This window comes from Pteropus alecto, unplaced genomic scaffold (genome assembly GCF_000325575.1).
Source record: "Pteropus alecto unplaced genomic scaffold, ASM32557v1 scaffold106, whole genome shotgun sequence".
In the NCBI taxonomy this organism is placed as follows: Eukaryota; Metazoa; Chordata; class Mammalia; order Chiroptera; family Pteropodidae; genus Pteropus; species Pteropus alecto.
In genome coordinates, this window is record NW_006442103.1 from 5,443,298 (window position 1) to 5,458,470 (window position 15,173).

Below are 15,173 nucleotides of genomic sequence, written 5' to 3' on the forward strand. Positions count from 1 at the left end.
TATATTTTTTTTTCTAGAATGTTTTTGCTTAGAGGAGTTTCTTATCCCTGGGACATAAACCTATTCTCTTATAATTTAATACTGTGAAAATTTTGGTTTGATGGTTTTTTCCTATCCATTTTGGTCCTTCATCTGTATGTAATTTGTTTTTGTGATGGGGAGTTAGAACTTAACTTTTTTTTTCCTCAGTGTGAATAAGCAGTTTTCTGAGCACCATTTATTAATCTGCCCTTTACCCCATTGATGTAAAAGGATACTTTTACCCTATATTGAATTGCCTTATATATCAGGTCTAGTCTGTTTCTCTTTGGCTGTCCCACTATCACAATGAAACAGTCGTTATGAACTTTATGATTTAATATCTACTCGGTTAAGTCTTGTCTGTTTTTTTCCCAAAGTTTTTTGCACCTAACTTGCTTATTTGTTTTTCATCAGTTTATCAACTCTTATGAAAACATCTTGTTGGGATTTTGACTGGGAATGTATTGTCTTTTTGTTTAATTATGGAAAACTGACATAGCTTACATTAAATTTCATATTCATATTAAATTTCATGTCTTTTATTAAGTTATCTTAGGCATTTTAATAAATACGTTTATATTTTTCATTTGGTTCATTTTTAGGTAGTTGAAAGTTTTTATTACCTTTAAGAATGAAAACCATTATTCCTGCTTGTCTTATTGCATAGCCAGGACCTCTAGCACAGTGTTGATTAGAAATACTTATAGCTTGTATCCTTGTGTCAATCTGTTTTAAGAAAACACTAATGCCCAGGTTTAATCCCAGGACATTTACATCAGAATCTCTGGAGGAAGAGACCCAGTTTGTTTCAAAGCTCTCCAGTCAACTTTTATGTGCCGGCAAGGTTGAGAACCATTGCTTTCATGAAGAATGCCACTAAAGTTTTACCATTGAGTCTGATGTTTATGGTCTGTTTCTGATAAAACTGTTTTATCAACTAAAGGATATTCCTGCATATGTTGAAGTAATCATTTTTTTCCTTTTTAGTTGATTTAAAATTAGTAATTACATTGATAGATTTTTCTCATGAAGAACCATCCTTAAATTTTGGGGTTAAAATGTATTTATTTAAGTCTATATTTAGGTCTGTGATCCATTTTGAGCCAGTTTTTGTATGGTGTGAGGTATGGGTCCAGTATCATTTTCTTGTATGTAGGTATCCAGTTGTCTCAGCACCATTTGTTAAAAAGATCATTTTTCCCCATTGAATTATCTTGGCACCTTTGTCAACAATCAGTTGACTATAAATGTGAGGGTTCAGTTCTGGACTCTTAAGTTCTTTTTCATTGATCTGTAAATTTGTCCTCACGCCAGCACCATGCTGTCTTGATTAACGTAACTTTGAGGTAAGTTTTGAAATCAGAATATGTGAATTTTCCAACTATATTCTTCTTTTTAAAGGTTGTTTTGGCTATTCTGGTTCTCTTCTTGTGTTTCCATATAAATTGTAAGACCTGCTTGTTTCTGCTTTATTTTTTTCCTGTACTACATAGTAGGACTTCAGTATTGTTTTAATGAATCTACAACAGTTTTTTCAAGTAAATATTTATTGAATTGAATATGGTTTTAGAGCTAATTCTTTTCACTAATGTCAGTATTATAATCATTACGTAATGTATTATTATATACCTTTTGTTCTAACACTGTTTTTAGGCCATGGACACAGCCATTCCCTCTTTAATGGTGCTCTGGATCAGGCCCATGGCCATGGAGATCATTGCCATAGTCACGAATTGAAACATGGTGCTGCGCATAGTCATGATCATGCTCATGGACACGGACACGGTCACTTCCATTCCCATGGTGAGTGTAGCCTATAGCCTTTCCAGTGGACAGCCTTCCAAACAAACAAATTGTGCAGATTCCTTTTCCTAGTTGAAAGAATCTGTTAAAAGTATTGCAGTCAACTTCCTTTCTAATGAATTAGACTAAATGGTTCCTGGGCTAGTTCATTTTTAGTGTATATTGAAATTAACTTGGTATAAGGCAGTAGATATAGCTTTTTTTTCAGTGTGTGTATTATAATAAAAAGCCACTATTTTAAATGACTATCAACGAATGAGGAACAATTGCATTTTAGCAAATGAAAATCATGATTTTTTAAAAGTATTATGAGGCCTTTTGTGTTATACATAGGTTTATAAAAATATGATAGTTATTTTCAATTTTTCACATTTTCATTGTAATTTTGATAGATATCACCTGATATTTACTTCAGTGTGCCTTTAGGAATTTTTATATGCTAACTTATGTACTATTGGGTACTAAGTTATAAGGTGTTTATCAACTTAATATTTTATTTTGAAATTATGTTTTAAATAGTTTATTCACGAAATTTTAGAGTATAGATTAATGGAGCTGCCTTATGTGATACTGTTTAGTTAATCTTTATATAAAGTATATGCTTAAATATTGTGTCTACTTGCCACAAAGAATGCTAAAGCTTTAGATTCGAAAATATAAAAGGGGCCTTGGAGATTCAGTATAATCCCCTAATTTTTCAGTCTCTATGATTTGCTATACTTTTGTAACTGTTACAGTGGTATGCTTTAAAATCATGCTTTTCTAAGTTTTTGCTCACATGCATCCCAAAATAATTTCGAAAAACTGTATATTCCTCACATTTTTAAGATGATTTCTAAAAAAAGTTATGTATAAATATTGCAAAGAATATAATTTCTGATACACTATAGATAATATTTTAGAATGAAACTTCTTTATTACTCTTTTGTATATAGTCAGTGGACTTTAAATACCTTAGTGATTTGAGACCCACTATCACCTATTCAAAAATATATATGTAAACAGTTATAAATTTTATAGCATTTTGTTTCTCCTTGAATTTTTGTTACCATTTTATGTCCTTAAAAGAATTTTATAATAATGGAATATATTTGTGTTATGTTTTTAACTGATCATCTGTTATACTTCTTGGCAATAAAATATGCATATAAATTAAAATTTTTTATTTCCTAGGAATGTAATATTTAGCATTTAAATGTTTCTTTTGGATGGAGTTTTTATAATTTTTACTAGGACAAAGTGAATCAAAATAATTCTGTTTTCAAATTTTGATACATGTATAATCAAAGAAGCAATATTTTATTTGAAATACATATGTTAATGAAATGATCGGAGCTCTTAGTTTATGGGTAAATAGCATTTAGCATAAAACATTCTATTCCTATTTTTCATCATTATAATATACATATTAATGTTAAATGTTAAAACACAAGTTCTGTTACAGCATTTCAGTCAATTTTTTGAATACCTTCAGAATTGTATTCCAAAAATTACATAATAATTTATCATCAAAAATTGTTTTTAATCTATTAATTGTCAGCTTTATTAGCTAATCCCTACATTTTATTAAAGCAAAGAATTAGAAAATATGATGTTTATGAAAGGATTTGCTAACCAGTAATTAGAGTCATTATTTTTGTTAACATTACCACAAACATTTGTAATCGACTCCTTATTCATTGCCCTAGAGTTTTCTAGTACCCTTGGGAAAGCACTGTAGTAAGATTCTAGATAGGTGAAAGGTGGCCTTTTATTGGTCAAGAGGGAGAATGGTAAGTGGGAAAGAAGAATTAGTATGACATCAGGGCTCGAAGAGATTATAGCAGCTAATAAATAGAAATGCTAGGCTTCAAACACAGGGAATCTGACTCTAAAATCTGTTCTTAACTATTATTTTGCCTTAGTATTATATTAGTCAGTCTTCAGTAATAGGGCCCAATTCCATTTTGCCCCTAAGAGGCAGAGTCTCATTGGGAAATACTGTGTTTCATACTTATTGGAATACTGCACTATGAGTAAAGCCAGCAGTTTGTGTTAATTGCTCTTATCTCAGTGATTTAAGCAGTAAAAGTCTATATCTTGCTGTTGGTTGATAGGGTAGAAGGTGGGGCTCTGTTCCTTATGGCAATTCAGGGACCCAGGCTCTTTTCCATCAATGGGATTCTTAACCCTTGGAATCCACCACTGAATTCTCTGTATCCAGCTGGAGATAGAGTATATAGAAGATCACGTGAGATATTATAAGCCTGGAAGTAGTTAACACCTTGTATTTCTTTGTTTACAATTCAGTCACACACACCAGTTTTAACTCAAGGGAAATGTAGTTTAGTTGTTTACCAAAGAGGAAGAAGAAATGGGTTTGGTAAACAACTAGCTAGCGTCTGCCACAGAGAACAAATTTTATATTTGGAAGGGCTTTCAGATTTTGCGTAGATAGGAGTAACGTCTTATATAGCTATTATATCAGTACAGCGGAATATACCTTTCAAAATAATCATATTGAAATGACTGTTTCTTTCTGGACCTGCTACCTATAGACAGAAATCTTTTGTCTTGATCAGGAGCTGGGTTTTTAGAACAGTATGCTTTTGACTAACAGCACGATTTTCAAGGTAGTTATATTTTTCTTTCTACACAGCAGTGCCATGTCCAGACAGAAATTACTGTGCAGCCTTATGCTTTTGTACTTCTTTTGGTATTGTTACAATGCTCCATCAAGGCTGTAGTAATGTCAGCTTTTTGGTGCTGTGGACCAGGAACCATGCTGCGGGCAGGCTCTCTGTTAGCTCTCTGATCAGAAAGCTTATCAGTCCTTTTGATGATCCCTTTTAATGAATATTGCTGATCTCTTACATTGTTTACCTATATCTTCTGCTTTGATGTTAAAGCTAATTACTAATCTTCAAAGTATTTAAGGATACAGATTGAAGTATTTTTTTATTTGTTCATCATAGAGGCAAAATGAAAAAGTATTTTGTATCTCTTCTGTGTGAAAAGCTTGCCATATCCATCTAGATAGAAGCTATTGGGAAACTATTGTTTCCATAGTCCAGTTTTCTTGGATGCTGTCCTGGCTTCATTTCTTGGACTGCTTATAACTTCAACTAGTAGTTTTGTTTTTTTTGAGAATTTTCAATTGTAAAATTAGTGTAGCAAGTTGTATAAGGTACGTTATATATATTAGAAGACTTTTACAATGTTATTAATGACTTTTTTTTTTTACCAGATTGCATACTATGATAATTTCCTAAACACTCTGTATACCTTTGATGCTCTTTGAAATTTCCCATGTTTATTTCCATTAAATTACTATATTAAAATTTAAAAATAATTTGTAGGTCTGATGTGGCTCCTTCACAATACATTTGAATGAAAAATACTCTGAATCGCAAAAATTGAATCAAGAATTGAAGACATGTTTTAAAATAATTTCACTTAATTCTCCACAGATGGTACTTCCTTAAAAGAGACAGCAGGACCCAGCAGACAGATTTTACAAGGTATGACAAGGAATTTGTATATTTCTCAGTTTTATGAAACTGGTTTCTTAGTTTTGAGCTATCTGAAATTTTTGTTTGAGAAAAATACATAACATAATATTTGTGTTTAAAATGTTAGCCTTCCTAGTGATTTTTTTAAAATATGCACTATTCGGTATATTAGCAGACATTTTAATTTAATTGTCACTTGGCTGTTTTCTCAGATTTCATAAGATTAAAATATTCAGAAACTATACTGCTTAAATATAAGTAATACCCATCTTGATGACTATAGTAACACCATAGAAGTATGTTTACCTTTGTGGATTGTTAAATAATTTTTCCCAGAATAATATACAATCTGTATTTATGTTGTGGAAGAATTTAGTGCTAAAAATGTGGTACACCCAAACCCAAAGAATGTACAACAGACATTAAACATGGACCCTAGTGTAAACTGTAGACTTAGGGTAATATTGTTTCATCAGTTCTGGCAAATGCACACTCTGATGGGGGAGGTTGACAAAGGAGGAGGCTCGCATTGTGTGGGGGCAGAAGAGATATGCGAAGTCTCTGTATCTTCTGCTCAATTTTGCTGTGAACCTAAAACTGCTCTCAAAAATAGTCCATTATATTTTTTTAAATGTAATGTACAGTGAGACCCCAGTTGTATCCATAGGCCACAATTGCTGATACCTAAAAAGGAGCTTACATATGTCAAATGATAAATTAAAAAATTTTACAAGCCAGAGAAAACAAGTCTTGTATGAACTATGGTAGTTCCTTTTTGGAACTGTGAATCTCTTTGGCTCTGTATTTCAATTTAGATTTCATTGTCCAAGTTTTCCGATTCCCCATTGCCCATCTTCCTGCCCTTATTTTTTGACTTTAATCTGACTTTCCCAGTAGCTTGTGATCCAATCTCTACTGCACCTATTTTTCTCCACTATGTCTTGATAAAGCTCTTGCTTTTTATATTTGCAGTGTGAATATGTTCTACCATACCGAAGAGTTTATTTCAGGAGGTTTAAATGTGTCTTCTAGTCTCTTAGTTTTCCATTTGTGAAATACATAGAATTGTTTTAGAATAGCATTTGCTAAAAAAGCTTGTAATCATGCATATGTAATGTATCTATATCCAATTCCAAAAATTAGCCTTGATAATAAGAGTTTATTTTGGTTTTAGAAATCATCAAAATTTGAGGGAAAGGTTAGATTTGTCTTCCTAATTATCTTTTATATAAGCTGTTGTGAAAATTAGTTTATATTTTCTAAGTATCAGTATATGGTGGTTGATGTAGCCCAGTAGATAGCTGACGGACAGAGATAACTGCCTGGTACTAAAACTTTTCCATGTACATACTCACACATGAAAAACTGAGCTAACTGAATTTTGAAGTTATTTGCTGCATTTTTAATATGACCCTGGCTTTTTAGGTTCTTGGGCATTTCAAATATCAGTATTCTACCAAGTCATCTAAGGCTTTCAACTTTTATATAAATTAATCATATTAGTTTAGATTTCTTTCTTTGGTGATTTTTCTTCTTGAAACAGTTACTAGAAAATAAGAAGGGCTTAGATCGTTAATGACACTAGCTAATAAAACCAGTTTTTAGGTCAGCAAGTAAGATGTAGCTACGAACTTTCCAATTAAAAGAGAATCAAGAATAAATTTTTCTTTTCTTTTTTCTTTCAGTGTTTAGATTCTACCAAAACATTGATTAAAAAATATAAAGGTTTAAAATCACATATCATTTAAGAGTTTTGAAACTTGGGGTCCCTCAATCCACTTTGATATGTATGTTTTTCTAGTTTTGCAGTTTTATTTTTAAAACTTAAAGTGGTCTCAACACTTATTCTTTACTATTTAAATACCCTCAAGAAAAATATTTTTTCTATAATATTTAATGAATAATAATAAAGAAAAATAAGTGTCTCTGAAGACTCTTGACATATTAGGTATTTCTTTTTCAGACAGAGTAGTTGATGCTATTGAAGAATGTTCTATGTTTGGCAATGTATGGTTGAAGTTTGTTTAAGAGACTGTTTTGCTACACAGTAAATTTTACCCGTTAAAGATCTAAACATTGAATAATTTGTCTAGTTAAACTTTTTAAAAAAATAATGCATATCAGACTTTCTTCTTGGCATTTTTTAATGGTTTTCCCATCAAGTCTCAATTCTTAAATGTTAATATTATATCTAGGTTCTTGGGCAGTTAGAATATCAATATTCTACCAATTTAATATTTAATTATTAAAAATTCAAAATATAGTCACATTCACTTTAAAATATTAAAATTCCTACCTTCTCTTATATCACGTTTGAACTTCGTATGTAACTTGAGGTAACACAATCTTCAGGAATAGCAGTAAGTATATCATCAGTATGAATAGAGTTATGGTCCATAGGAAATTCGTTTCAAAGGTAATTTTAACCAGCAGAGGGCTCTGTATGTTCATACTACACATATTCATAGTTATAAATAATGTTTTCTTGACAGATTCTTTTGGCCTAATGCAGTGTTCTTCTAACAAATTATTAATTAACTTTGGGGCTCTTTTAACCAGAGATGAATATGCACAAACAATTTAAAAATCAGTTTACTGCTCTTCCTCAATTTATGTTACACCAAAACATTAAGGATCATTAAGAGCAAGTATAAAGTCTGCATCAGATATTTTAACCCCTGCTGATTTGAAAAAGGAAAGATTATTTCAATTCTCAAAGACTATACTTATTTACTAAGCAGCAACTCTTTTTCTTACTGATTTTCAAACTGGTGTTTGGTTTTTAACATATAAAATCAAGAATAGTTTTAAGAAATATTTGTATTTTCAGTTGATCAGAAGATGTTATTTTGATTCTGATTATGCTTTATTTCTAGGCGTATTTTTACACATTCTAGCAGATACACTGGGGAGTATTGGTGTAATTGCCTCTGCCATCATGATGCAGAATTTTGGTCTGATGATAGCAGATCCTATTTGTTCAATCCTGATAGCTATGCTCATAGTTGTAAGGTAAGTGTTGATATGTTACTTTCCATTATGAAAATGATAATTTACTTAAATTACAGATCTAAATTATTAAGTTGGTTTTTCTTTGGTCTTTAACACATTCCTACATAGATTATTTCTCTTTTCATCTTGCTATTTTCTATACTTGCCTAGGGTTTGATGTTTCCTTTTGGTATTTAGCAGTTAATCTTTTTGGTCTGTAATTCAAATCAGTAGTAATTTTCTTGAATTTAGTACCATATCTGTAGAGTAGAACATTGGAAATATAAAATATACTAACTATAGTTAGAATTTTCTTCCTTTGGCATTTACCAAATGTGAAAGAATATTAAAATCTCTTCTAGAACTATGTAAAAAATCTATAGAGTCACATTATTATTGTGGAACTCTTGTAAAAATGCTTATTGAGGTGTACTTATGTCTGTCTCTCTATCTAGATTATAAATTCTTGAGGAAGGATTTGTCTCTTAGCTTTTTAGCTCTCTATTGCCTACTATAGTGCCAGTGTATATGTAAAAAGTGTATGTGTGTGTGCGTGCATAAATTCTCAAATTATTGCTGAATTAGATTGTATAGTTGTTATCTCTTAAATTTATGTCAGTTTATTGTTTTAATTTTTATCAGAATAATCGAACGTGTGCCTTTATTTCACAGTCTTGAATTATTTATAAAGATATGTCTTGATTGGACTGTTTTTGTTTTATTTATCCATATGATTTTACTGTTAGTAAAATTTTCTTTGTAGTGATAACAAGACTTGAGAGGGCTGATTATTCTAGTCAACTATAGTTAAACAGAATAGACTTACTAAATTACAATGACATTATAATCTTATAAATTAGTCATAAATGCAGATTTTTAAGTTTTTGCTTAAAATAGGATTACATTTTAAATATGTAGATTTTTTTAACTAAAAAAAGTTATTTGTACCAAGAAGCCACTCTTCTATGTAAAAGTTTTTTATAAAGCTTGGAATGCTTTTTCTTCATCTTTGAAAATCTTGTACTTCCTTGTAAGTTCAGCTTAAATGTCACACCTTTTATGAAACTTAATTCCTGAGGTTTGGTAACTTACATGGGTTCTCTTTTTTTTTTAATTTCTTTTTTCCTTTTTTTCTTTTTTTCTTTTTTATGGTGACATCGGTTAACGAAATCCAGTTACATATGTACCTCTTTATCTGCATGTTCAGCGTTCGTTTTATTTGGTTTTGTATTATAATTCTTTGTTGCTTCTAGTACTTCTTAGAGTAGAATCTTAATGATCCCTTTTCTTTGTCTCCCTCCACTGTTGTTATCCTAATTCTTGTGTCATTTGCTGCTTGGAAGAGGTTGGTGTCCTTGTTCCTCCAAACTCTTCTCTATACTGTGGCCAAAATGATCTTTCTTGAGGATTATGGTACATGTGACAACTGTCTTGCCTCAAATCCTTCAGTGCCTCTTTCTTACCCTCAAGATAAAGTCTGAACTCCTTAGTGGGGCTTCATTTTGTTCCCTGTTCACTTCAGTATTTCTTTCACCCTTTGTCAATTTATATTCTGCTCTCCAGCTACTGTAAATTACTTTCAGTTGCCTGAAAATGTGTTGTGAACCCTCTGGATTCTGGGCTTTGTTCATATTTCTTCTCTCCATAGTAAAATACTCTTATATGGAGTGCCTTTCTCCCTTCCCCATGTCCTCCACAAGTGCATGGAACACAATTATTTGTGCTTCAGATTAGATTTCAGTTTAAATGGCACTTGCTTCAGGGAGCATTGTCTGATTTTCCACATCTCAGGCTGCATTAAGTGCGCAGACAGCACCAACACTACAACTCTCACGGCGTTTGCTTTCTGTGTTGAAATAGCCTGTCTCGTCTCTCTTAAGCTCCATGGGGGCAAACTGGTTTTTCAATGTTGTAAAGTCTGCCCTTAACTCTGCCAGACAAAATATTGGTACCTTTTGGATTTGCATCAATAAATTCATGTTTTTCAATCTCAGAAACTTATTTCTCTAATCCCAAATAGGGAATTCTTACTTCTGTTCCCATTCAGTTATTCCACAAATATAAATACATGCATGCATACACACACAGAGAAAACTTTTTTTACTGAAATATAACTGCACAATTTATTTTCAACAAATATTTATTCAGTAGACCCTCTTACCAGGGTGGTGATAAGACAGGATGCTCAGTGGTTTGAATTTATATTATATAGCAAGAGAGAGCAAGCACATATTGTTTTAGGAGCCTTGTGAAAGATTTTCAAACGGTAAGCAATAATCAAACCTGCTAAAGGCAGCAGGGACTGATAATTGATATCTTAGATAAGACACTCAGAAAAATGTTGAGAATGAAAGTCTGATCAAAGTAGCTTCAAAAGAGGACTGGGAGGAGAAGAAATGGCGACAGCAACTGTAGTCAACTCCTTTTCAAGGCCTTTTGCTGTAAAGAGAGCGGCGTGCTTGCCTGACAACACTGAGGGCCCACTTTGAAGTTTGTGGTCATGAATTTAAAGTGAAAACAACCAGCACAATTGTATGGTTTTTTTTTCGAGTCTTGTTCAGCTTTTGGTAAAGGTATGGAATAGAGAGTTGGTTTTAACAGGTTTGGGATTTAGCGGGTGAGTACTGACAAAGAAGGAAAGGAGCAAGGCAGGATTACAGTGGTGGGAAATTAAGATTTAAAGGTAAGGATTGATGCTAAAAAAAAAGAAAAATGATAGAGTTAGTGGATTGGATTTCTGGGAAAAGTGTTAGAGTGGAAGGGTTAGGGGCAGAGATCTAGAAGTAGGAAGGGTTGTTCACCTGTTACATACTTAAAATTGAGATATTTAAGGTCTAAAATAGATCCCAGAAGTGAATATAGGATAAGATCATCCTATAGAGGCCAAGTGTTGGATGGATTGTCCACATAGGTCTTTAAATTAAGAGTAACGAGAAAGGCAGAGGTAGAAAGATAGTAAGTCCATTGCCAAACCCTACAAGTGACTGAAGGGGAGCTATCAAGAACTGTTGACACTGGTCCTCAGGGCGGGTGGGGGGTGGAATAACCTGACTGCTGGGCCTTAACAGGAGCTGTGTTTTAGGGGAAGTAAGAAGAACAACGATCTGGGAACACTTGTGTTAAGCAGGGAGGACATTTACCTCACTGCAAGCCCCAGTAGTATGTGGAGTTTCAGGTAGATCATGCAAGTGCTATGGCAATTCGAAAAGATACTGAGGATTTAATGAAAATTGCAACCTTTTTTTAAAAATTATGGAAATCATTGTTGACAAAGAAACTTGACAGTCTATAGAAAAGATAAGGAAAAAAATTACCTATAGTTCTACCAGCCGAGAGAACCATATGTGTGTTATTGTAGATTCAAGGTTCCGCGGTAAGTGGTACGAGGCTCAGGCAGTTGGAAGAAAATGCGGGGAGCCGTAGGCAGCTGCGACATAGCTCTTTATTCCAGCAGGGGCACAGCCAGCCTCGCAGGGTGGCGGCGCCTTTTACACAGAGGTTAAACGACTGTAGCACACTGCCAGACGATGGAAGCCCGCGCATGCGTACCGGGCACATGGGTACATGAGGGGAGAAGTGCTGAGTCACTTCCATCCTGAAGCTGCTGAGGGTGTTGAGGGAGCCTGACTGCAGCCATCTTTCTCCGCACACCATGTCAATATTTTTGTGGTGTTCTTTTGGCTTTTTTCTTTAATTCTGAGAGTCTTTTTTTTTACAGTATTTTTGTTTCTGTTACGTATACAAAGTTATATTCTCAGTAAGAAAACTTCTTTAGCTTTTTTCTGATTCTGAATGTATGGTGATTATAGAAAACTTGGAAAATGATGCAAAGTATAAAAAAATGAAGAAAAATCAATCAGGATCACAATACCTAGAGGTCACATTACAACTGTTAACAGTATTTCTTTAGTCATTTTTAGGCTTTTTTTTCCATTATTGAATTTCTGCTATATGTGCTGATCGTTAGCTTAGTCAGCATTAGAGTATTCATAGGTTCTAGATGAAAAATAGTAGTAACTACTTTAAGTCAATAAAGTTTTGGGATGATTTATAAGGTAGCAAGGCCTTAATTCAATGACAATAAATGACAACAAGGTACAGGGCAACACATAAGAATGACTCATTATTGTAATGAGTCCATATCTAATGTATATATTTCTCTTTACATGGATGAAGGGGAAAATATACTCGTGTGTGTGTGTGCGTCTGTCTGTCTGTCTATCTGAATGTTATGTGGCTCTCTGGGTGTTGTAATTTTTAAATTATGGTTCTTTCCTAATGTCACTAAGATAAATCAACATTTCTGACTTTGGCTTAAAAAAGCATAATATTTTTTAAATGGAGGGCAATAAAAAAATTTTAGCTTCGAAGTACAAAATAAAGACATCCCAGTTGTCTATTTTTCTGTTAAGAAAGCACACTTAATTTACTTAAACGTTCACATGATAATGAAATATTTGCAAGGAGATCAGTCTGAGATGTTTTTCAAATTGGTTAAGAGTTTGCCTGATTAGCTAAAGCTGATCTTAGGAAATGGATGAAAACTCTTACAGCCGCAATAAAATCGAGTATAAAGAAGTAATTTGACCTTACCCTTAATTTTTATATATATTTGCAATTCATCAAGAGCGAGAGGAATAATGGGACTCTTTATATATTCTTTGTACTTAAATGTTCCTCAGCTGAGAACGTGCCATGGAAATAGATGTCCCGTTTCTCCTTTCTAGGCTGCATGCCCAGTGTTCCATTTTCACTTTCACAGTGAAAGTGGTTTCTTAGAAAAAGACTGTTTTTCTTTCAACACAGGCAAATTTTTTAACACAGCAAATGGTGATACAAATTTTGGGGTAAAACCGGGTTGTACTGTGATAAATTTTGTTTCCCAATGAAAAGCAGCAGATTGAGTATAACGATGAGAATGTAATTTTTATCTTCTAAAAAAATATATTTCTTAGGAGAGATTTTAGAGTGGTTTTGCTTCTGTTTTCCCATTAGTAGTTGCATTGGAATGGAAAGTAGATTCATAACTTAGAATGTGGAAATCTGAACAATTAGTTGTAGCTTTCAGCCACACTGTGATTTAAGAGTGATGCCCTTTACCTAGATCTGTAGCTTGATTTTTGATTTACATAAATAAGAGGTATACCTATGCCCGATGGGAAAAAATACATAAACAGGATGCAGAAATGAACTCTGTTACTGGTGTGGTATTGCTGAAGCCTTGCTGAATTTTTTTTTCTTAAATCAGTTTTCTACAACTCACCAGTTTTACTATCTTACGGTGCTTTGTACGTTTTTACCACAATCATTTGTTAATACAAAGAAAACCTTTTTAAACAAAATTATATTTTTGTTAGGTGTAAAACTTCAGATAATATATTTATTTCTTATTTTGGAGAAAAAATAGCTCAACTTTTAGAGGCAAACTAAGGTACGGGCTTTGGAAATGTCATGATGGTCATAAGTACAAAATGGAAAGAATATGTACTAATAAAACAAAATTGTAAACTTGAAGTTCTTAATCATAGGTGATCATCATTGTTCACGAATACTGTATTTGGACCAGATACTTATTTTGAGAAATCTTGTTGATTCCGTGATCAAATAGGTAATTATTTATAGACTATGTTAAGCACAAAGTAAGCATTTTTTTGGCATGTAAGAAGCTACCATGTCTTCAAATAGTCATATATGTGAGAAATTACGGAGTTTTTTTTCAGAGTGGTTTTGGGCGGTATCTAACACTTTTCTTTGTGGTTCTAATTTATGAACAATACTTTTGGAGACTAAGATAAAAGGAAGACAATTTTAACTTGGTGTTTGTATATGTATCTATAATGGGAAAACTATTGCCTAGTAATTGTATTACACATAAAACCATCATAGAGCATTTATAAATACTGACTGATCTAACACCTTATCTCAAACAGCATTCTGGGAGAGAATGCTCTAATGTCCTAAAGCATCATTTGTATATAATTATTAACTTCTCAACTACCTTTCTAGTAAAGTACTGATTATGTACTATTCTTGGGGGAACTGCAAAACTGTCCTTCAAATCATTTTGTGTGTTCGATGGTTTAAATGAAGAACCCTAGTTGAAAGCTGGAGGATGGTCTTAGAAATATTAGGAGGAACAGAGCAAATGGGATAATGTATTAGTGATCATTAGCCAATAACAGACAAGAGAAAGTATTTGAGACTTAAAAATTAGAAAGAAGAGATTTTTTTTAATGTAAAATATATGATTGGAAAGAATGGAAGTGTCCACTAATAAAGGAGTTCTATGCAGTCCTAAAAGAAAAATAAGGGAGAGCGACATCAGCAAGATGGCAGAATAGGAAGCCCTAGACTCCTTTTCCTCCTCATTGAAGACAGAGATTTAACACAATAAAGTTACAAACTACTCTGTGAGAAATCCAGAAACTAGTTAAAAGGTGTTTACACCTCAGTCTAGTGGGGAGCCAATAGCCTGGGGGCTCAATAGGAAATTCATGATTCTCTCTACTTCCTCTCATCATAGTGACTCCCACCCCAGATAGGGTGGGGCGTTTGGGAGAAAACCGCCAACTCCCATCTTCTTCCTGGGAAGGAGAAAGGAGTTGAACATACCACCAACTGATTTTAGAGGGCTGATTTCTGTCTTGCTTGTATCCAAGTACGGTAAGTCCTCAGTCTTGATGATAGGTTCTTAGAAGCTGCGACTTTAAGCAGAACAATGTATAATGAAACCAGTGTTACCATAGGCTAATTGAAATAAACAAGAGTGAAGTTCCAACAGCATCTCATCAATGTTATAACAAAAAGACATTGAATGAAAGGAATTATGTGAGGACCTGTTGCACTGACAGGAACTGGGTGCCAGGT

The 15,173-nt window shown here is 33.1% G+C and overlaps 1 protein-coding gene across 2 annotated transcripts in view; it reads left to right on the forward strand.

Annotated features, from left to right (window-relative positions):
- Nucleotides 1-15,173, forward strand: part of SLC30A7 (solute carrier family 30 member 7) — a 53,914-nt gene that overhangs the window by 12,705 nt on the left and 26,036 nt on the right. For both annotated transcript variants that reach the window (XR_003048657.1, XM_006919568.3), the window contains exons 6-8: nucleotides 1,675-1,824; nucleotides 5,274-5,324; nucleotides 8,192-8,327. Coding sequence is in view for 1 of the 2 variants with exons in the window: in XM_006919568.3 (XP_006919630.1) it covers nucleotides 1,675-1,824; nucleotides 5,274-5,324; nucleotides 8,192-8,327 (337 nt within the window). In the remaining variant the exon portion in view is untranslated. The remainder of the gene's footprint in view (nucleotides 1-1,674; nucleotides 1,825-5,273; nucleotides 5,325-8,191; nucleotides 8,328-15,173) is intronic.